At 57.8% G+C, this 22,213-nt stretch overlaps 2 protein-coding genes across 23 annotated transcripts in view; one reads left to right on the top strand and one right to left on the bottom strand.

The window, feature by feature from the left end:
• DNM1 (dynamin 1) overlaps positions 1–4,831 on the top strand; it is a 44,118-nt gene extending 39,287 nt beyond the window's left edge. For 8 of the 16 annotated variants that reach the window (XR_008506777.2, XM_054509435.2, XM_045883243.3 and 5 more), the window contains 2 exons: positions 322–537; positions 3,554–4,831. Coding sequence is in view for 13 of the 16 variants with exons in the window: in XM_054509435.2 (XP_054365410.1) it covers positions 322–537; positions 3,554–3,626 (289 nt within the window). In the remaining 3 variants the exon portion in view is untranslated. Of the gene's footprint in view, positions 1–321; positions 538–2,629; positions 2,667–3,170; positions 3,173–3,553 lie in introns of all 16 variants that reach the window. The other 8 variants (XR_008506779.2, XM_054509438.2, XM_045883249.3 and 5 more) reach the window with 4 other exon arrangements.
• Positions 4,832–5,886: 1,055 nt separating this feature from the next.
• On the bottom strand, positions 5,887–22,157 carry GOLGA2 (golgin A2). Of its 7 annotated transcripts, XM_045883239.3 has the most exons (27): positions 21,999–22,157; positions 20,402–20,524; positions 19,216–19,296; positions 15,827–15,943; positions 15,519–15,562; positions 15,335–15,398; positions 14,871–14,930; positions 14,598–14,678; positions 13,750–13,788; positions 13,413–13,475; positions 13,233–13,326; positions 13,028–13,134; positions 12,064–12,122; positions 11,633–11,774; positions 10,460–10,549; positions 10,245–10,352; positions 9,982–10,069; positions 9,275–9,612; positions 8,938–9,051; positions 7,986–8,231; positions 7,831–7,906; positions 7,517–7,605; positions 7,048–7,266; positions 6,858–6,960; positions 6,658–6,764; positions 6,427–6,580; positions 5,887–6,336 (listed from the first exon to the last, which is right to left on the bottom strand). In XM_045883239.3, exons 1-27 carry the CDS (start codon positions 22,080–22,082, stop codon positions 6,113–6,115), a joined length of 3,114 nt encoding a protein of 1,037 aa, XP_045739195.1. In that variant the 5' UTR covers positions 22,083–22,157; the 3' UTR covers positions 5,887–6,112. The 7 variants fall into 7 exon arrangements, with proteins under 7 accessions (XP_045739195.1, XP_064435697.1, XP_045739198.1 ...); XM_064579627.1 differs by lacking the exon at positions 19,216–19,296; XM_045883242.3 differs by lacking the exon at positions 15,827–15,943.
• Positions 22,158–22,213: the final 56 nt, after the last annotated feature.

Consider the following 22,213-nt stretch of genomic DNA (forward strand, 5'->3'; position numbering starts at 1 on the left):
CGCGGGAGGAGGGCCGGGACCGGGCAGTGGCGCGCCCGCGTCACCGGAACGGCTCCCACCTGGAGCAGGGGGCGGGGCTTAGAAGTGGGCGGGGCTTATTGCGGGGCGGGGCTTGCCGTGGAGCGCTGGCTGCGGGGCTGGGTGGAGCTGGAACTTTGGAGCCACCGGAGGCGGGGCTTAAACTCCGGGAACAAGTAGGGCGCGGCGGGGCGGGGCTTCCGCGCATGGGCGTGACCGGCGCTGGGCTGGGGCGGGGCCTCAAGGTAGGGCGGAGCTGCTCATCTCTTCCCCTCCTTGTCTTCCGCGCCCTGTCGCCCGCAGGTCACCCACGTCCAGCCCCACGCCGCAGCGCCGAGCCCCCGCCGTGCCCCCAGCCCGGCCCGGGTCGCGGGGCCCTGCTCCTGGGCCTCCGCCTGCTGGGTCCGCCCTGGGGGGGGCGCCCCCCGTGCCCTCCAGGCCGGGGGCTTCCCCTGACCCCTTCGGCCCTCCCCCACAGGTGCCCTCGCGCCCCAACCGCGCCCCGCCCGGGGTCCCCAGGTGAGTAGGGGTTGAATACGGTGGGAGAGACCGCCGGGCGAGCGTAGCCGGGAGGGAGGTGTGGCCAGAGCCGGCCCTCTCCATCCAGGGCGCTCGGACGTGGGTGCCGGAGCCACCGGACGTGTGGCAGAGGGCTGGCGGAGCCTGCGCCCTAGGGAGCTCTGAGTCCCGGAGGTGGTCCTTTCTGGGGAGGGGGCTGTGGGACTCATCCCACCTGCCCCCTTCTTTTCAGCACTTGCATGGCGCTTCCCTCCCTTTTCACTTCTCTCTGCATTCCTCCTCCTTTCTCCTCGCTCTCCTCCGTTCTCCATTCCGTCCTCAACTTCTCTCTCCCAGCCCCTAGTGACCTACCTCAGGTCTGGGCATCTCTGAACCCAGATCCTCTCCAGATGTGGGGTTTTTCACTTACAGGGCTACTCTGAGTCCTGACTCTTTGAGCTGTCCCAGGGGGTGTCTGGCCTCTGGCCCACAGGAACAGAGGCCAGGCTGTGACTGACCGGCAAGGTGTGTGATGTGTGTGTGGGCGTGCACACGAGTGTGAGTGTAAGAATGGCATCCAGGCACGGGCTAGGACACGGAGCAGCTGGGAAAGGGGGCTGGGAGCCATGGGGCGGTCTAATGGCTTTCTTCTTTGGCCCTGCCTCTGGCGCTACCTGGCCTGGACCAACATGGTGGGTGTTGGGGCAGGAGTGGGTGAAGGCTGCCCCGTTCCCAGAGATTTCCAAGGAAAAGGCTTCTACTTCATCCCTTGAATTTGCCTTCTTGATTCATGACCCTTTTTCAAGGAAGCTCATTCTGATATCTCAGTCCTGTTTCCATTGGCCACGTTCCTTGAGGAAGAACACATCAGACCAATAGCATCCGCCTGTGTTTCCAGATGGCTGGAGGGTAGGGCCTAGCCTTCGTGGGTCTAGCCCCCATGAGCCCCAAACGAAGCAGAGATGGGACTTGCTTCCACGGTGATCTGATGACCAAAGCAGATGGGGTAAAGCAGGCAGCGTGGTATTGGTCAAGAGCGCTGGATTGGAGTCCAGAGGTCCTGGTTCATCCTGGGCTTTAGGCAAGTCACTTTCCCTTCCAGGGCCTCAGTTTCCCTTCTACCACATGATATTTTAACATTCTGCCTTTCTCCCAGGGCTGGTGTGAGGATCAAGGGAGACAGTGACTGTAGGTAGAGAAGCTGCATGAATTGCAAATTTGGCTATAGGAGCATTTTGCTAACTTCCCTTCTGAGTTCAGATTCTTAAGGGTATTTGACATGCCCAGGTCTGCGCTGAGGGGTGACATATGGGAAGAGGAAGATTTGGCACCTGCTCTAACTCCAGTCTTGCTAACACACGGAAAACACTTGGCAAGTCACGGCCCTGCCTCGGAGGAAGAGAACAGTCTGGGAAGCTTCAAGACAGATTGACCTGGGGGCGGTCTGGGGGCTGATTGAGATAAGACTCAGGTGATGAGGAGTCAGGGACACCTGGGTCGGTGCGGGCGAAGGTTTAGTGTGGGATGCATTGAGGAGAGCCGCTGGCCAGAGAAGAGTGCAGATAGAAGGAGGAAGAATAAGAAAAGTTTGCCCTGGGTACGGTGGGGCAGGCTGCAGAACCTTAAAAGTTCACAGAAGAGTTTGTCTTCTTGGGACTCAATGCTGTGGGGACTAGGGAGCCATGGAAGGTTCTCGGGCAGAGAAATGGCAGCTGGACCCTAAGAAAGCAAGATCAGTCCCATATGGAGCACTGCAGGTGGCCCTCTGAGCACGCCAGGCACGAGTGTGCAGGGAGCTGGTGCAAATGCCTCCTGTGTTTGGGCGAGCTTCTGTGTTGTGACTCAGCCCACGCGTGTGCTTCAGTGTGCCGAGTGGCTGCATGCCCCACGTCCGTGCTGCACGTGCCGGCCAGTGAGGGCGCTGGGCAGTGGGAGGCGGGGGAGGTGTATGCGTGTTGTTTGCGGGCATGTGTGTCACCGTGTGCATGCAGGGCCGTGGGGCCTCCCAGCATGTGTGTGCACGCCCGGGCGTGTGCGTGTGCGTGACCCCCCCCCCCAGGCCTGCCCCGTCCGTGCGTGTGAACTGCCATGTTGATTTGGTGCTGTCTTTCAGAATCACTATCAGTGACCCCTGAGGAGCGTCAGCCACGGTAGGTGCATACGGGCCTCTCTGCCTGCTGCATGAACGGTGTGTCTGCCCCCCCGCCCCCCGCTGCACCAGCTCCACATGGGGGGGCGCACCTGGGACCTCAGAGCCAGGCTCCCCTCCCTCTCCCTTCTGCAGCTCCAGACTTATTCTTTCCTCTTTCTGTCCTCGCTGCCAGCTGGCTCTCTCACCTCCCTCTCAGCGAGCCTCGGGACTCAGTGCCACTGCTCAGGACCTCCAGGGCTGAGCCTGGGGAGTTCCTGGGACAGGCTCCGCGCCCAGGCTCTCAGGAGCCGGCAGAGAGGGCAGAGAGCTCATGGTTGATGGTGTAGAAGCAGGAACTCGGAAGGGGTTGTGCGTGGGGCCGGACTCAGCCAGAGGCCTTGGAACTTGGTCCCGGGGGTGCCACACTGTCTCCCCAGTCTGAGCCGCGTTGTTGGGGCAGGGCAGCCAGCACCCAGCTCAGGGGCCAGAGCCCTGGTAGGCCCCGCGTCCTCTAGCGGGTCAGCCGTGGGGCGGCCATCCGGGGCGAAGGCTCTGGCGGGGTGCTGCTTTCTGAAAGCTGGAGGGCCCTGTCCACAGCTCACAGGCGAGGCAGGGTCACGGAGGCCATCTCCCTCCCTCCTTGGTATTGTCATGCCTGTGGAGGCACGACAAATGACAGCGTCCTCGGCCCCAGATGAAGCGCCATAGCCAGCCCACAGGCTCATGGCCCTGGGGCCTGGTGCTCCTGGGGTGACCTACGCTTTTCAGCCAAGGGGACCACAGTGTCCACCGACCTAGGCAAGTCAGCTTCTCTGGGTCCCACCTTGGCTGGGCCGCACAGTCACCCAGCGACCCGCCTGCCACTCTGTCCCTGCCGCTGACTCTTGCTCTTCTGCTTTTCCCCAGCAGGAAGGGCCCAGCCTCACCTACGCGACCTGTGGTCCCCCGACCAGCTGAGGCTCCCCTCTTAGACTTATAAGCCTGTGGCCGCTGGTATCCGGCTTGCCTGACCTCCCCGCCTCCCCAGGGTCCCTTCTGAGGACTCCGGGCTTTCTGCCCGCCCAGAGGGGCCTCCAGTGCCCCCCCCCCCTCCAGCCATCCTTTTAGCTTTGCCCTCCGGGTTCAAACAGTGTTCTTTCTCCTCCTGTCTCTCTCCGTGAGGACTGGTGACTGTGGCCTGGGGCTCATGGCCCCATACTCTGAGGCTAGGGGTGGCCCCGGGCCAGTACGTTGGAAGACAGGGCGGGCCGAGCATGTGCCTGGAGCTGAGGGTGCACTGCCTGGTGGTGTATGAGAGACCGGCGTGCGTGGCAGGGGGAGGGCCGTCCTGGCCTCCCCTCCCCAGACCCCTGGGAAGCTGTGGCCCCCACCCACCTCCAGTTCCTCCCACCTTCCCTCTCTCTCCCCTCCATTCCAGAACCCTCACCCACACCCTCAGCTTCGTCTTCTCCCCCTGCCAGCCCCCTCCTGCCCCGCCGGGCTTGGCTGCCCTTGCCTTACCACTTCTCTCCCTCCTTCTCTCCATTCTCTCTTTGCTTTCTCTCCAACTGCCAGCCGATCGGGTCAGGCAAGTCCATCCCGTCCTGAGAGCCCCAGGCCCCCCTTCGACCTCTAACCAGATCCCTCTATTCCTCGGAGACCTCCCTTTCCAAGCCTGCCTGGACAGCTGTTCTGTGACTTAACAGTGGCTCCCCAGCCCCAAAGCACCCCCCCTTCATCTGTGACTTAGTCTGTTGTAGTGGTGAGCTGACACATCCAGGCGTGATGTTGGTGAACACTTGTGCCCCTCCGTGGTATTGCTCCTGCCCCATTCTATAAATAACTATAAATACACACACACACACACACACACACACCACCCCTCACCCCCCGCCGGCCACCACAGCCTCGCCTCTAGTGTTGGGAATCCGTCACCATGCTGTCCTTGAGGAGTCTTGTGGCCCAACTACCAGGGAACACTGTCACCCTGACATCCCCCTCTCCAAAGTGTGCCACCTCTGACGAGCCTCCCTGTCCTGCCCGGCCTGTGGACAGCCACTTTTTCCATCCCTCCCCCGCTCGAGCCCCGGGGGCGCCGTCCTGGCAGCTGTGTGGCTCTCTACCACCGGGCTTGCTGTCTCTCGGCTGAGAATAAAACCCACTTCTGGACGATGGGAAACTGCCCTCTGCTGGCTTGTGTTCTTTGTGGAGTTCAGGGGAAGGGGAAGTCTTAAACACTGGGATGCAGGGGTGGGCAAGGGCCCAGCCATTGCTCAGGTGCTGTAAGGAGTGGCGGTAAAAGGCGCCATCCTTCGCAAGGCCTACTGGGAAAGCACCTGGGGGTTCACGGGTTCTCATCCTGGGAAGCCTGCTCTGCCCACTAGGGGGCAGGGGCACTGACTTGGCCTGGAGGGAGGATTGGGTGCTGGGACCCTGTTTTCCCTCCCCAGGATTAGATCAGGCTTCTGAGCCTCTGGGCCATTAGGACAGGAATGCCCCCTGAGAATTCCAGGGCAGGGCCCCTGGGATCCCCCAGGCTTCCCCAAGCAGCATGGGGGTGACAGGCCTGGCCCACCTCTAACAAGCTCTGCTCAGGCTCAGACAACACTGGGGCTTCGCACAATCCAGAAGCCTGCCCTCTGCTGGCAGGATCTCCTCCCTGTTCCATGCCCACAGCACAGACCCCAGTTCCTGGTGGCCAGCGACTGAAAACAGGCACACACAAGGCCAAGTATGGCTAAATCCTTTTATTCTGAAATAAAAAGCAAACCCATAGGAGTCGAATCACCAGGGCAGAACCCCGTCCCCGCCTCCTTCTTCTGTCTTCCTCTGTCTTATGCTATCAATAAATAAGTGTCCCCATTCCCCAAATATTTAATAGAACTTGCTCCCCATTTGCCAGCTCCAACCTCTGCTATGATACAGGGGCTGCCCGATCTCCAGAATATACAAAATGTTACAGAAGTACAGTATATACACTGAGCGGGGAGCCTACCCCGCCAGCAGCTTATATATGCCTTTGCTGGGCCTCAGAGAGGCTTAGGAGAGTGCTGCCCAGTCGTCTAGCGGGACAGGGGGGCACTTGTGCCCCAAAGTGCCTCTGAATAGAGGATGTATGAGCCCCTCTGAATGAAGGACTGCTTGGTAGGGGTGAGGAGGTCATCAGGGAGCCCCTGCTCCCCAAGAGAGGGAGCCCGAGAGGGAGCCTCCTAAATAAACTCTGTATCTATTGAGCCTCCGGCTCTTTATTTTTCTGGAACCATGAATAGTCCAGATATAAAGATACAGCTCTTGCCAAGGTGGCAAGTGGGTCTGCACCGATTTGTCTCCCCCCATTAGGGGGCTTATCATACCCCTTTAGGGGTTCTATCTTGCTAGCGTAGGGAGAAAAGGGCAACTGGGAAGGAATGATAGGGTGGTAGGGAGAGGGTGGGGGCAGAGCCCCCGGCCCCATTTCTTCAGATTTTGCTTGTTGGTGACAGGTGCTTAGATCACCATGATCTTCACCTCGTCATTGTCATCAGCCCGGTAGAAGAAGGGGATGCAGGGGTTGTTGCCCAAGCCTGGGCATTCCTGGGGGTTCTGGATCTCATGCAGCAGCTGCATGATCTGCTGTGTGGTGGGGTTTGCAGGGGCACTGCGGCCCACCAGGGCCTCTCCCTGGAGAGGTGCCACACCATCATTGTCGGCCAGGCTCACCTCTTGAAGATCTTCGGGGGGAGAGAGAGGCAGGGCTCTGAGTGCTGTGCGAGCTCTCCCCACCGCCCCCCAACCCACTCGCCCCCGAGGGCTCTACTCACCACCCTGGCCATTGGCATTGCCAAGCTCTCGGGCTGGGGGCGCTCCAGTGGGGTCCCCAGCAGGGTTCTGGACAGTGGCCAGGAACTTGCCCTGCCACTCATTGCGCTCGCGTACCAGGCGGAGCACCAGCTCCTGCAGCTCCAGCAGTTTGACCTGGAGGGAGAGGTGCTGAGCCCCCGCGAGCCCCACCCCTGCCCCGCCCCACTCCCAGGGACGCGCAGGGCCCCTACCTTCATCTCCTCCTTGTCTTGAGCCAGCCGGCTAATGTACTCCTCCTTCTCCCGGTGCCGCTCCTTGAGCAGTGCCCTCTGACTCTGGTAAAGGGCTATATACTCTCCTGCGGGAGGGTGGATGGGCGGCCGCTCAGGCTCCCGCCCCATCCCAGAGCTCCTGCCCCGCGCCGGCCCTGGGCGCTGGCCCTCCCGCTCACCAATAGTGTCCGTCTCTCCAGAAAGCTGGATGCAGCGATGCTCCAGCTCTTCCACCCGCTCCTTCAGCTCCACTTTCTCCTGCATGAGCTCCATAAATCGGCTCTGTGGCCAGAGTAGCGGGGGTCAGGGCACGGCAGCCCGCCTGAGCCATCCTGCCCTTGCCGGCCGAGCCGCAGGAGATTCGCTCACCTGCAGCTTGTCCATGGCCGCCTGGAGGGCCTGGTGGGTCTCCCCAGGCACACTCTCGCCCCCGCTCCCGGGGGCCACGGCCATCTCCTCCGGCGCGCGCGGGCCCGGGGCCACCAGGTGAGCCAGGCGTTGGCAGCGCAGCCTTTGGTCCTTCAGCTGCCCGCGCAGCCGGGCCTGCTCCTCCTCGGCACCGGCTAGGGCCGAGTTAAAAAATTCCACCTGCAGGCAAGATGTGCTTTTGGTGGGGGCTGCTCAGGGTGAGCAGGGGGCGCGGAGAGGAGCTCCTCCTCTCCCGGCCTCAGTGGGCCTACCCGTGGTTCAAGGATGGTGCCACAGCTGACCATTGGCTCCCGGGGGTATCGGGGGTCAAGAGAAGTCGAGGGAGGCAAACCAAGAGGCAAGAAGGGTGCCCGGGGTGGGGGACCTCAGATGGCAGGGAAGGAAGGGGCAACGACGGGGGTCCGCTCACCATGGCCTCTCGGCTCTCCAGGCCCTCCGGCATGCTCAGCTTGGGCCGGGCAGCCTCCTCGTCCTTCTCCTCACTGTCCAGTTCGTCTCCTGTCGGGGCACCCGGAGACTCCTCAGACGATCCAACAGGGGAGGTGGAGCGAGCAGGGGAGGAAAGCTCGGGGCCGGCTCCGCCCCGCCTTCCTGTGCGACCTCGGGCCAGCCCGTCCCCAGAGGAGCCACTGTCCTAAAGGTCCCTTCGCACTCAATTCGGTGCTGCTCAAAGTCGCCCTCTTCCTTGGGCTCTGTCCCCTTCCCCTGGGCACCCGCACTTACCTTCCCCAGGCATAGCCATGAGGCTCAGCTGGGCCTGGAGCTGCTGGTTCTGCTGGGTGGCAGCTTCCAGGCGTCCCTGAGGGGCCAGGAAAGAGTGAGAAGGGAAACAGGTGGCAGGCCCTCCCTTTGGGGGCTCAGCATTCAAACCCCCTCACCTGGGTCTCCTCTAACTCTTGGCGGGCCTTCGTGGCCGCCACCTTGACCTGAACATCCTCCTGCTGCAGCCGGTCCATGAGCTGGGTCTGCAGCAGGACCTGCTTGTGCAGCAACTCCTTGTCGGAAGCCAACTGCTGGTAGGCGGCCACGTGCTGCTGATAGGCAGCCACATACTGTTGCAGGTGGCTCACGTACTGGTCCCGCTGCTGCTGCAGGCTCTCGGCCTCCCGGCTCTTCAGCTCCACCTGCAGGAAGACCCTGGGACTGAGGCTGTGGTGGCAGTGGCTTGTTGGGGGGGGGGATTCGGAGCCCAGGCTGGGGAGATGGGGGGAGGGGGGCGGGGGGGGTTAGCCCTCCCGCCCGCCTGGGCCCCTGGCTCCCTCGCTCCAGGACCAAAGTGACTGCCCCCCTCCCCGCCCAGAGCCCCGCACCTCCCTCACCCGGCCTCACACCTCATGACAGCCCTCCTTTTTAACTTTAGTGGAAAATCAAAGCGCGCCAACCGACATCTAAGTGCGCCCTGAATGCCTCACTTTACAGGCATGCTTCTCCCTTAATCCTCAATACCTCCGTGAGCAAAATGCTAATCTCCCTTTTAGACAAAGGACACCGAGGCTGAGAGATGAGAAGCGAACAGTGACCAGTGGAGCTGGGGGCAGCATCCAGGGCTGAATCTGAGAAGCTGCCCACCGCACACTGTCTCTTGCCCTCTGGTTAGGGGCTCGAGGTCTCTGGCCGCGGCGACGACGACCTTCGTTCGGCCCAGGGCTACCCACTTCGTAAAGTCAGAGAGCAGGGGGCGAGAAGGAGCCTGCGCCGCAGGCAGGCTGGGAAGGACCCTGGAGTCACGTGCCCCCCACCCCCCAGCTGGAGCTGCCTGTCCTGGCCAAGCCTCCCACTCTCCAGGCGGGTGTCTGTCCCCCAGGCTTCCTCGGCCGGCGCGGGGGTTACCGTCTCCTTCAGCTCCCCCAGCTTCTCCTGCAGCTGGCCCAGCTTCTTGGCCAGCTCGTTCTTGACATGCTGCTCCGACTGCAGCGCAGTGGTAACCTCCATGTTCTCGTTGGACTGGACAGAGAGGAGGAGTCAGCGGCCACCCGGCGCAGCTGGAGACCCCAGGATGTGGCGTCCGCCTCCCACAGCTCATCTGAGCAGGGCTCTCTAGCTCACAGGGTGCCTTCACGGGGACCATGTCAGGTGGGGTCCATACCCCCACTCCCCAGTTTTACAGGTGGGGAGACAGAGGCCCAGAGGGGTTAAGTGACCCGGCCAGGGAGGAAGGGCCGCGCACCAGCCTGACAAAGCTGTTCTGCAGCTCGGCCAGCTGCTCCTTGAGCTCGCGGTTCTGGGAGAGCGCGCGGCTGATGGTGGTGCGATCATTCTGCATGGTCTCCAGGATCTGCTTGTGCTCCTCGGCCTGCTCGCCCCAGCACTTGGCAGCGCGCTCCAACTGCAGCAGCCGCTGCTCCTGCTCCTGGTTCAGGCGACTCAGACCTTCGTTGTCTTTCACCTGGGCCTGCAGCTGCCCCGCCAGGATCTCCAGTTCCTTCTGCAGTTGCTCAGCCTCTTCATGGAGCCGCTGCTCCTCCTCCGAGGGCCCGGCTGGGGGCTCCGGAACTGGGGGCACCGCTGAGATGGGGCGCACAGGAGGGGCCTCTCACCTCTGTGCCTCCCGAAACCCCCTCTTCTTGGTCCACAACTTCTAACTGGGCCTCGTCACCCCAAACCTTGGCCTCCTGGCTAACAGTCCCCTCACACTCATGGGACGTGCAATCTTTCAAGACACTTTGGAATAGAGTTCTTTAGGTTTTTATGCTCAAGACAACTCTGGGTGGTTGCCAGTGGGCGCTCTACCCGGACTGGCCAACTCCTGGTATAGACCTCCTTCCCTTGGCCACAGTCCCCTTCCATCCATCCACATCCCTAGGGGCATTCGAAGGCACTCTCACCAGCCCTCTGCCACCAATCCTGCTCCCAGATCCTCCAGCCCCAGCTTACCTATCTGGTTCTTCAGTTTGGCCACACTGGCCTCCAATTCCTGCACCTGACTCACGCTGTGCTCCTTCTCCTCCCTCAATTTGTGCATCTGCCCAAAGCACAGGGGGGCGGGGCGTGTGGGGGGCGGGAAGGGAGGACCATCGCCCTCTCTACCCCTCCCCCCCTTGGCTGCACACAGCAAGTGACAGGATTCCCATTTTACTGATGCCCAGGAAAGATCACGTGACCTGTCTAAGGTAGGGGGGCCGAAGGTCACGTCTCACCTGTTCAGACATCTGCTTCATCCTCTGCTGCCAAATGGCATTATCCTCCTTCAGATTCTCTGCATACCGGTCTCTCTCCAGTTGCAGTTGCTTCAGTGAATCTTTCAGCTGCAAGAAGGGGCACAGAAGTTAGCAGGGGCTGTCCCTGTGCCTCGTGGACTCCTGGGCACCTGGGGTCACCCTCCTCTCGCCCCCCTCGCTCTGCAAGGCCTCACCTGCCCCACATGGGCCTCCAGCTGTGCCCGGTCTTTCAGGGCCTGCTGTAACTCCTGGCTGCTATCAGGGGTTTTCGATTGACTAGAAAACTGGAGAATGAAAGATGAGGTTAGATGTACCAGGTGTACCTGGTGGCCCAGCTGTACCACACAAGGCCCCCCCGCAAAAGGGTCTGAGCTGGGATAACGTACAACTTGGGATCGATGAAGATCTCTATGCTCACATTATTAGTACTGCATCCATAGGCTTTCCGTTAACTAAATACTCATTGTAAGTGTTCCTCTAGCTCCCAATCCCCCCGACTTGGTGTGTATCCTTCCGGATCCTTTTCTGGTTATAGTGAATAAGGCACAAACTGGTCCAGGTCCTAGAACTGGGGCGGTCAGGGCACAGAGTGCGGGCATCCATCAACTTCCAAGTCCTCACTTTATATCTCTGGCAGGCCATTTATTAGACTGCCCATCCCAGGGATGGGCCACAGAGGCGACATTCAATTAACACTTGCTGAGCGGATGGGTGGCCAGACAGGTGGATGGGTAGAGAACTCTGTCTGCTGCCCAGGCCAAACCAAATTTGGAGCTCTAACAAATCAGGTCCCATATCCAGGAGAAAGCAATCAGGAGGGTGACAGACCACATGAGAAATAGCTGTGTAGCTTGGAAAAGACGAGAGAGCGACAAGGAATCCGCAACCCCGCCCCCCCCCCCACACGCCAGTATCAGAAGGTCTGTCTTGGGAAAGAGACACGATTTTTCCTGTGTTGATCGGGAGGTAAGAGCCCCACCGAGGGAAGCGACCTGAAGGCAGAGGACGGCTCGGTGTGAAGAAACTCTGACGGAGGGGAGCTCTCTGACCCTGGTGGCCAGCCTTCCGGGAGGGAGCAGACAGACTCACGGGCTAGCCTTATGCCTGCCACCCGTACAACAATGGTTTTCACCCAGGATGCTTTAAAAAACAAAATAAAAAAGCCCTCTCCCTGAGATTCTGATTCCACAGATCTGGGCCAGGCCCCGATTTGTAGATTTTGATCAGTGTTGGGAGCAGGATTCTGTGGCGGGGCCAGAGCAAGGATCCAAATCTTCCAGCTTGTGGCTGGAGGCCGCCCACGACAATCCCGGGAGACAGCGGCCCCAGACGGCTGGGGCTCGGGCTCCCTGGGGCTCCGGCCTTACCTGCTGCAGCAGGAGCTCCGACATCTCCAGTTTCTTCTGCAGCTCCTCCATCCTGAGCTGCATGCCCGCCTTCTCATTTACCAACACTCGAAGCTTCTCGTCCAGTTCCGAGTTCTGCTGCGTCAGGTCCTCGTTGTTTTTGCTGTGGCCACAGGCAGCGAGGAAACACACAAGTACAGAACAGAAAGGAGCCCTCTGGTGACCAACCCACCACACTTGCCACAGAGCCACAGAACAGGGGCCTCGGAAGGGACCCCAGGGAACGAGAGTCCCCAGTGGCAGGCCAGAGAGAAGACCTGAGTGGCCTGAGGCCACGGCCTGCGTTGGTGGCACCGCTGGGCCCAGAGCCCAGCTCTGCACGGGTCCTAACCCGTAGGACCCCCTTCCCTGCTCCCACAGCCCTCCCGCTTGCCAGCCCCCAGCCATCCTACTTGTTTTTGTATAACTCCAGCTTCAGGGCATCTCGCTCTTTGGTTAAGTCTTTGTTGTGCTGCAACACAGAAAGGCGAGGTCAGGCGCGGGCAGGGGGAGGGTGCGGAGGGCGGACTATCAGCTACCCTTGACGCTTCGTTCAAAGCCTTTCCAAGCCCACGCTCTCATTTGCCTCGGAAAAGAGCTCGGGCAGGGTGGGAGAGATTCCCGGCTGGCCAGCGCAGGCCCGGACAGAGCTCGTGGCATTGCTACGTGACCGATCCTTCCCTGAGCCAGTCAGCAGGCACGAGGCTAAGGATCGCGTTCAAGCCTTGCGACCACCGCATGGGGCAGGCACGACTGTGTCTGTTTTACAGGTGAACGCAGATTGTCACAGGTGAAGTCGTTTGCCTGCGATCCCCAGCAGAGCTGGAATTAAACATCCAGTCTGTCTGATTCTTCACCCACAATTTCTCCCTGCGGTGGGGGAGCAGATCCAAGGAGTGGAATTAAATTTGCATTGGGATCTTCTGTCTCTTTTTTGAATGATCTATTCATAGGCCCAGCACTCATGAAGGTACAGAGGTGACAGGTCTCCCAGAGCTACCCTGTTCCTCTCCCTGGGTTTTTATAAATCCTTTCATGCACCTTCTATCTATTACACACATGCTTCCCTTCCTACACAAATGGTAACATACTAAAAGTACCGTCCTGTACTCGGCCAAGGCCCATAGCCAGTGACCAGCAGCGTTGGCTCTCTGGCTCTGGCCTCTGCATTCAGTGCTCGCTCCAGAAAGCAGCCCCCACCACTGCCAATTCCCCCAAGACAGCCAGCTCAGCCCTGCGTTTCTTCTAACAACACACAACTTTAAAGCAGGAAGAAACGGCCTGTGCTGCCTTCTGGGCAGTAAGACACTCCATCATGTGGAAGGGACCTGTCGGGGAAGCTGCACCTCCCGCGGATGGGTCCGATGCCGGGCTTACCCTGTCCGTCTGTTTCTGCTGTGTGGAGACAGCAGACAGGGTGCGCTCCAGTTCTCCAACGCGCTGGCGGGAGGACTGCAGGCGACTAGCAAGATCTTCAGACTCTCCTGGAATGACAGAGTTTGAAATGGAACCCAGGAAGGAATCCCACCCAAGGCCTGCCAACATGCCAGGCTGAGGGATGGGAGGGTGTCTAGACCCTCACCTGCTTTCTGCCTGGCCGCCTGCTGTGTATGGGCCAGGGCTGTCTGTAAATCAGTTTTCTCAGACACGAGAATTCCTATGGTCTGAATGTGAACCTTTGGGAAAGAAGGCAAAGAGGCGCTGAAGAGGAGGGAAGGAAGCGTCTCCTGGAGGGTGGGAGGGAGACCTCGGCTCCACACACCTGCAGCTGCTCCCTTAGAGAGCCCTGTTCCTTTGCAAGCTTCTGCTCAAACTCCTTCTTCTCCTGCAGGAAGGAGGACACACAACATCCCTGACTGGGAGGAGGCAGAGATGAAACAGCAACGCTCCCAGAATGCCACCGATGGCCCAGGACAGGCTCAACAATATGGCCAGATTGGGGTGGCTGGGGGGGGGGGGGCAGCGGGGGGGCGGGCAGGGGATGGGGAGGGGGCCTTTTATTCCTCCAGGCTAGGAGCAGACCAAGATGAGAATGGGCCTCTACATATGAATCCTCCCCAAACCCATCTGCCATGTAATCAGCAAAGAAATCACGTTACTTTTTCCAGTTGATCCAAAGTTTCCTGGTTCTGCTGTTTCTGTGGGGAGAGTCAAAGGAAGGTAACTCAGTCTGTCCCCCTTTACTACCCTCCCCACACCAAGACGGAGGATGCGCAGGGGCCAGGAACGGGTTTTAAAGGGAAAGTTCACGGGGACATGAACTGACAGACTCTCCTCAAGCTCCCAAGGAAAGAGACTTTGGGTCTTAAGTGGCTTGGCTCACAGCTACGCAAGTGAGAGTCTGGATCCAGATGCCCATGAAAGGACAAGGACCTAAACCTCCAGAAATGGGAGTTGAGAAGTGAGACTAGACTACCCTTCTGTCAGTTCGTGGTTCAGAAGGGTGCATTCATTCACAAATATTTACTGAGCATGCCCCACCAGGCCAGGTTCTGTTCTTAATAGCAGGGATACAGGAATGAGAAGGACCTGATTTTCTGAGCTAAAAGGGACCTTGGCCACCTCTAATTCTACCTCCGCAGGAAACGGAAGCCCAGAGAGGAAAGGTGACTGGTCCGAGTTGAAAGATGGAGCAAATTAGGGGCTGAGAGTCAAGGCCAGAGTGCACCAGTCAAACCAGTGCTTCCTCCAGAGGCAAGAGCCCCGGGGCAAGTATGGGGATCCAAGCAGGGGTGTCTGGAGAACAGAGAGGAGGCAAAGAGGGCAGCCACAGAGAGCCATGCTGCATGCTCCGTGCTCCGGGGTCCCTCCAATGGAGACTTAGGCCCCCCGGCACCCCATTCTCCCTTGGCACCAGGGGCCCCCAGTCCCTTTCTTCAGAGCCCCAGGGAGAAACTGGAGCCCCAGATTGGCAGTGTGGAATCAGGGGACCCCACTGGACTCTTACCAATTCCTCTATCTTGCTACTGAGTTGTTTGTTTGTTAGATTGCTGGAATCCAGGGCTAGTGATAGCTCTTGGTACCGGCTCTGAGGCGCATGCAGAGGAGGAGGAGGAGGAGGAGTTGGATGAGGGCGGGGGGAGAGGTAGAGAGAGCAGTCATTAGGGTTGGGGGCTGTCTGGGCTGTCTCAGCTGGCAGCGGGGCACCCAGCCCCCACTGTGGGAGGTGGGGGGGGGGCTGGCCTGCAGGGTCACTGGGCCACGGTCCAGACCCACTTACCTCCAGATCCTTCATATTAGCTGATGATGCCAGGCCCTCTCCATTGATGTAGGATGAAGACTAGGAGACACGAAAGGGCTCACATGGAGGTGCGCTCTGCCCCCCCCCCAGGACCTAAGCCATCCGACTCCCTGGCCTACCCATTAGCTGCACACTGTTCTGCCTAACCCCTTTGTGCCAATTCCTCCTGGTTCTTATCTCCCCCTCATCTGTCCCCTCCCAGGCGGCTCTCATTCTGTGCTTCCTGCAGAGGGATCAAATGACATAACCAGCTTCAGCTTCGAGGTCCAACCCCTTCAATTTGGGGAGCTTCAAAGATGACTCAGAGGAGTCCTGCCGAGCTGAACACTGCCCAACAAGCTGGCTGCTCCTGGGCTCTTCCGTCCCTCTTGGGAACCTTGCCTCATTCTTTCTGTCATATCCCCCCATCTACCCCCCACCTTGGGTTTCAATTCCTGGGGTACCTCAGACACAAGACCATTGAGCTGCTGAGATAGCTGTCGCAGGCTCTCGGTAGATGACACACATCTGGGGACGAACACGGGAGTCAGGGGTGCAGGAGGCTCAATGGGAAAGAGGAGGTCGCAGGCAGTGGCCTACCCCGACTCCCTCGGCCTAGGGACTGCTGCCCCCATAGGAGATACTCACTTGCTTTCATCCATGAGGAAAGGGCCATTTTCTGCATCATGACTCTGCTCAGGAAGAAACACATGAGGTGGTCACTCAATTGCTGGTAAGACCACCCAGGGATGGGGGGAGGCAAGAACCTTCTGACAACCTGCCAACTCCCCAGACTTCAAGGAAAGACCTAGTCTCGGCCTCCCCCACCTCAGTCCTCCGGAAGGAACCAAGCTCCCTGAAGAAAGGGGAAGAGGACCCAAAGCAGGTCCAGTCCTCTGAGGAGGAGGGGGCGAACATCGAGTGGGGCGGTAGGCAAAGGGTGAGGAGGCACAAACCTGAACTGACGCCATGCTAGTGACACAGGGGGGACTAGCACAGCGGGGAGGGACACCATCAGGTGACACGGTGTCATCAACAGTTGGTGCGGCAGGAGCGGCGCGGTCTTTGGGCGCCTGTCACAGAACAGAGCAGGGGGTTAGGGGCCATGCGGGTAAGAAGGCGCCTTGCTGCCATGGATGCAGGAGTGCAGAGCGGGCAGGACAGGTGTTGCTGTGGTCAGAGTGACAGTGACACATGCTGGGAGCCACTCTGGAGTGGAGTGCGGCCATGACTCGCCCAAGCTGAGGGCCGCTCTGCAGCCTTCTGGACGGCCAAAGCTCAAAGCAGGGTCTGCGCGACCTCCTTCCTCAACATGGGGGCCTTGTTCTCCGTGGAGCTCAGCAAGAGACATTATCAGGCTCTGACCTGCAGCAGCCATAGCAGATGGAAGACAGGAGTGCCCGGTCAGGGAGAAGGAAGGCACTGTTCTTCTGGAATGCCAGAGTGACCCTCATCCTGGGCCCTGCCAGGCAGAGGGTGGTGGTGATGAAGGACGTGGCCAATGCCACTATCTGCCTCCTTCCTCCCTGCTCGCTTTTCCTTTCCCCCCTCCTTTCTCCAACTACTGGCTGTATTTGCCCAATTCAGGCCTTTTCTGGGAAAGAAGCTACCTAACTAGATGCCTCACCCTACTCCTGCAGGGAAGAAGAAAAACATGGCCACTAGCCTCACCCCAACCTCCTAGCTCCGAAACACCTACCCAGCTGAGAACCAACGTGAGAAACCAGAGCTAGGACATCTACCCTCTGACTCTTGGTATCCTGGAGAACAATCCTGCGACTGGGGACAAGGACCCATGGAGAAACGGCTCCCTCTTCCCCACCTGGACCCACCTGCTTGACCAGGGCCCCACCCAGCCTCTTTCTGGGCTCAGGCCTGACACAGCCCAAGCATCTAGCTCTACGGATCTAATGTCTGATGAGGAGCAAAGATGAGCAGAGAGACAGGGAAGATGGCCGACAAGCTTGAGTTTGAAGAGGGGAGCACACTAGGGAGCCAAGGCCCGGCCAGCGAGGCTGGGGCCGGAAGGAAGAGGGACCCAGGGCTGGCTGTCCTCTGGACCCATCAGCCCTGGCCTCTGAAAAGTCAACTCGACTGCCCTCCTTAGAGCTAGTGCTGCAGAGCCCAGGAAGCTGAGGATGAATCAAGCAATCTGCATGTTTACTGGCCAGGCTGTGACCTTTGACCCTGGGACCTGGCAATTGCCTTGCCAACCTGTCAATAGAATCTCCCAGGTAAGAGCAGAGGCTCAGCAGCTGGCCGGGCTTGAGACTTTGGGGGAGGTGGGCACTTCTAGCCCTGGGCCCTGGCAAGCTCTGGGTGCCTCCTGGCATCCTGGGTTCCCACAGATCCCTAGCACTAGACACAAGAATGTTCAGAAAAGGAAAAAAGTAATTTTCTGAGGACTTAAATAGGTGTAACACACCGATTTTAAGATCAACCCAGTTATTTCACAATTTTAGGTCTTATAGCAAAATGGAGGATTTAAAAAATCACTCTCCACTCCCCCAGCTGTCCCATTCCATTAAAATTTTATTTCTCCATGATTCCCCATTTCTGGAAATGCTGTCAGCTCTGTTCAGGATCCTGTAACCACAAGCCTGCATTGCGGGAACAGAAAACTTAAGTGGGAAACAGCCATTGATACAGAGAGGATTTAAAAACCACAAGAAAGATCTGGGTCTTCGTTTCCAGGACAACAGAGGGGTGTGGGCACAGAATCTTAGAACTCAGGGCAAATACCAGCTTCAGGAGTCCTCTAGGCCTGGGCTCCCTTCCCTGTGCCCTTCAGCAGCTCCTCTGAGATCACAACGTGAGTCACAGCACCTGGACAGACCCGACCACTCAGGCATGAGTGGTCCCAGTGGGTGAAAGCCTCTCGCACCAGCATCCAGAGCTCTGTCCCCGCCCTCTCTCCATGCCCATCTCTTGCAGGACCTGGCCGCATTTCAGCCCTCCCCCCTCCCCCCTCCCCCCACACCGGCCTGGCCGGTGTCCCAGGACAAAGTGTGAACATCATGTCCAGAAAACCCACCCAGGCTCCCTTTCTGGGAGATGCTCTGTGAGCTCACAATGCTGGCTGTTACCTGCATCCCACCCTCCCCTCTGCCTGGGACTCCCACTTTCCCCACTCTCCATCTGGATAAATGCTACCCACCTGTAATCTTCAAACCAGTCTCAAGTCCATTTAGAACCAACCTTGCCCTCAGTTGGGCACTTGGAACGTTGTCACAGTCTACCTTTGCTTCTTGCACTGGGGTCTGCTTCCCTCAGTGTGCATTCGACCTGGTTTTACCTCTTTTCTCGAGCACCTAGCCAACCACCTCCCCTAGCAAGGGCCATTGAATACACAGCCAAATGTCCAGTTGATTTTTAAAAGAGAATGGGGGAGGGGGGCGTCTGGGTGGCTCAGTCATTAAGCGTCTGCCTTCGGCTCAGGTCATGGTCCCAGGGTCCTGGGATCGAGCCCCGCATCTGGCTCCCTGCTCTGCGGGAAGCCTGCTTCTCCCTCTCCCACTCCCCCTGCTTGTGTTCCCTCTCTCGCTGTGTCTCTCTTTGTCAAATAAATGAATAAAATCTTTAAAAAAGGGCGCCTGGGTGGCTCAGTTGGTTAAGCAACTGCCTTCGGCTTAGGTCATGATCCTGGAGTCCCAGGATCGAGTCCCGCATCGGGCTCCCTGCTCAGCAGGGAGTCTGCTTCTCCCTCTGACCCTCCTCCCTCTCATGCTGTCTCATTCTCTCTCGCGCAAATTAAAAAAAAATAAAAATAAAAAAATAAAATAAAATAAAAGACAACAGGGGCGGGATGTCCTGGTTGCTCATCTGTTTGGTTAATCTCATGTGCTTTACAGTTAATTCCTCTGAAAAAATAACCTCGATCCTTGTAACTATAATGTACGCTCCCTTCGTCTTAACCCCACAGTCCCCTACTCTCAAACCAAAATGAAGTCATCCAATTCAAAGAGAGCACAAACTTGGGGATGGGTGCCCAAAGGGCAAGCCTGAAGGTTTGCTTTTATTTAATCTCTCCGAGTCTGACACGCCACTGGGTATTCATACTCAACGCTTGAAAAGCCCAGATCCCACACACCTGCTCTGGAAGCTCTTCCAAATTACCTTTAAACTTCAAGGCGTGTCTCACCTTCTTCAAGATGATAAAAGATGGGGGGCAAGGAAAACAAGCCAATCAACCAAGCAGGTGAAAAAAGCAGACATGAACAGGCTGAGGGTTAATGACAGCAACATAAAATAAGCCAGAGGCAAAGTATCCCCCAAACCAGAGAAGCCTTGGGGCATGCACAGCTGGGAGAGAGCAAGCCAGAGAGGGGGCTCGGCACTACCTCACCTGCCACTTGTCCAATGGGGGGAGCGCTACCCCATTGGAGCGGTTAAGGTCGGACACCAGCACCTTCAGGATGTCCTGAATCTACAGGCGGCGAGAAGGGAGAAACAAGGGCAAGGGGAGAGAGAAAGTGGCTTAGAGAGAGGTGAGAGAGTCAGGGTAGGAGGAAGAGGAGAGAGGGGAACAAATCCATGGCCCAGGCCGCCTTCTCAAACGGCCACCAGCTGCCTTGCTGGAGGCAGAAATCAGCGTACACAGAGGGAAAAGTCCCCTGAACGAGACAGAGAATGCAGTCACCGGCCCAATGCAGCGGTTTTCTTAAGACACTCATGAGACCCGCTCCTCAGGCCCAGGATGCTGGGGACGAATCTGACAGGAATGTCATCTCCATTTTAAAAACCAGACTTCCGAGGAAGGGTTCGCTTGGACAAGGGGCTCCAGCTAGAAGTCTGAAAGACACTGATCTGCTCCAACAATATCATCTTACAGATGAGCCCACTGGGCCCAGGGGAGGAAGTGATTTTCCTGAGGTCGCCCAGCAAGCTGGTGGCAAAGAGGGACTCAAAATTCAATGTCACCTAACCCAAGTGCTTGGGGCTCTCCTCGCTACACCCTGGGCCTCTTCTGTTGCTTTCTAAAGGGACATTGTGATGGCACATGGTTGCTCTCACTGCCTGGCTTCCCGTTTGGGGCTGGGGATGAGCAAAGTCACCAGATCAGTACGTCAAATACCACTACCCTTTACTGAATGTTTACCCTGCACCAGGCCCTGTGCCAGGCCTGCGTGGCTCAGTCAGTTAAATGTCCGATTCTTGATTTCTTTCGGCTCAAGTCATATCTCAGGGTCCTGGCACGGAGCTCTATGTCAGGCTCTGTGCTCAGCCGGGAGTCTGCTTGAGGCTTTTCTCTCTCTCCCTCTCCCTTTGCCCCCACACCCCCAGCTCTCTCTTTAATAAATATATCTTAAAAAAAAAAAAAAATCAACCATCTCATTCCAGTGTCACAAGTGTAAATAACATTACCCCAATTTTACTGATGTGGAAATATATCCCTAGCAGGGACATTATCCCCAGCAAAGGGAGAGGTAGGATTCAAACCTGTACCTGACACTTCCTTCACAATCTTAACCATCACCCTCTACTGCCCCTTGAGCACCCTGGTCCCAGGAGCCTGGCCAGCCAATACTTACCTCCTCGGGAGAGTGACAACCATCAGAGGTGGTTGTCTCTGGACTACTCCCATGTTTGATCTTCCTTTTCTTCTTCGCTCCTGCAGGAATACCAGGGCTGTTCTTTTGCTGATATTCCCTCAACTGCAGAAAGGAAAAGCAGCAGGATTCATGAGAACTATAATCCCCTGTATTCACATCCAACTTTGTAGTTTACCATATACTCCTATATTCGCCATCTGATTTAATACCACCAACAGCCCTACAAAGTGTTGTATTTCTCAGCGACTGCAGACATGGAATGATAACATGGCTTTAAAAAAAAAAGGAGGGGGGCAATAATGGAATTTAAACTTAGTCTTCTGACTCCGAGTTCTGGGGTTATGCCATGAAATCAGCAAGTGCCAAGAGGCAAAACCAGAGGTGGAGATGGAAAAGTAAACATCTGAGTAATCAGACTTTAGAGTCCTTTCCTACACATCTGTTAAAGTTGCACACTGGTACTTATCAAACTTTTACATCAACGTATCCTGATGGCAGAAGGCAATGAAGGCACACACCTAGTGAATGTGGGAATGTAACAGAACGAGGACAACCCAACCACCATTTCAGAGAGAATTCTATTATAATCTTACAAATCTATGCAAACGCCCTTCCTAGGTACGTTAATATAAAATGACTTTTCTCTGTCAAGAGAATCAAGCACAACTGATGCTTCAGTCCCATATTATTCTGTGGCACTTCGGACACTCCATGTTGAGTTGATGATTTGGAGAAGATTCCCACCTATGAAGTTCAGGTTCCAGAGATCTGTTCCACAGAGGATAAGCAGATCTTACTCTAAAGACCACCGATTGAGGGGGACCCTGCTCCCAGAATCATGGGGAATTAAAATGTGAGGTAGAGAATTCAGATTTAAACTGTGAAACAAAGACAGTAGAAACCTAGGAGGAAACCATACTAAAAAAAACATTCTCCCCAGTTGTCACCAAGGTGTTATCAACGTTCTGTGATCACTGCTGAAGTCAATGTCTAAGGATGGGGTACAATCTTAGAGTAAGGGCTCCTGAAACCTCTCCCACCCAGGTCCCATAGTCCCCAGTCCCCTTGAAGCTGGAAATTTGTGCCGCGATCAGAGAAACCGGAAAGGGTATGAAAACACTGGGAGACTGAGTAGTAAGATCAAACACCGGGCTCGTGGCGCTAATGACAGTTCCGAGGGGGATTGTGACGTAACTACATTCCACTCCTCCCTACCGACGCCCGAGTCGCCGCTCCGCGGTGGGGGAGGGGAAAGCAGGGCCGGGACCGAGGTCCTCGGAGACCGGGACCGGGCAGGGGAGCCCAGGTCCTCCGGTTCTGGGTGGCTGATGGCGAGGGCCAAGCCCGAAGCGAGGATCCCGGGGGTCACCGGCCCAAAGTCACCCGGGGGCGACGGGCGAGGGCGGGGGCTGGGCTGCCGGGGGGCGGGACTGGCTGAGAAGACTTTGGGGGGGGCGCCAAGGGGCGCCGAGGGGCTCGCCCTGTGTGCCTCAGGGGCAGCACAGACTCTGGCCACTGCCCGGCCTTCGGAGGGGCCTTTGGCTGGGTCAGGGAGCCGCGACCCGGCACGTTTTACCTTCTTCTTGGCCGCAGCCAGTTTGCTCTCTCGGGTTTCTTCCGACATCCCGGGACGGGGAGGGGGAAGGGGGGGCCACATCATCAAGATCCCGGCAACCCTCGCGGAATTGCTTCCGGCAGTCACCGCGCCGATGTGCGACTGAGCCAGGAAAGGAGGAACCCGGGAGTTTCTAGGCGCAGCTGGGTGGGCGTGGCCTCAATACCCCAATCCTA

The sequence above is a fragment of the Mirounga angustirostris genome, unplaced genomic scaffold, assembly GCF_029215605.1.
Source record: "Mirounga angustirostris isolate CCGP_5_RB_7025 unplaced genomic scaffold, mMirAng1.0.hap1 SCAF_15, whole genome shotgun sequence".
NCBI lineage: Eukaryota > Metazoa > Chordata > Mammalia > Carnivora > Phocidae > Mirounga > Mirounga angustirostris.

Coding starts and splice junctions, on each gene's coding strand:
- GOLGA2 (XM_045883239.3), bottom strand. CDS start 22,082: ATGATGTGGCCCCCCCTTCCCCCTCCCCGTCCCGGGATGTCGGAAGAA. Junction 13,476..13,749: donor CTTTGGATCAACTGGAAAAA/GTAACGTGATTT, acceptor TCCTTCCTGCAG/GAGAAGAAGGAGTTTGAGCA. Junction 10,550..11,632: donor CGGAGCTCCTGCTGCAGCAG/GTAAGGCCGGAG, acceptor TTCATTCTCCAG/TTTTCTAGTCAATCGAAAAC.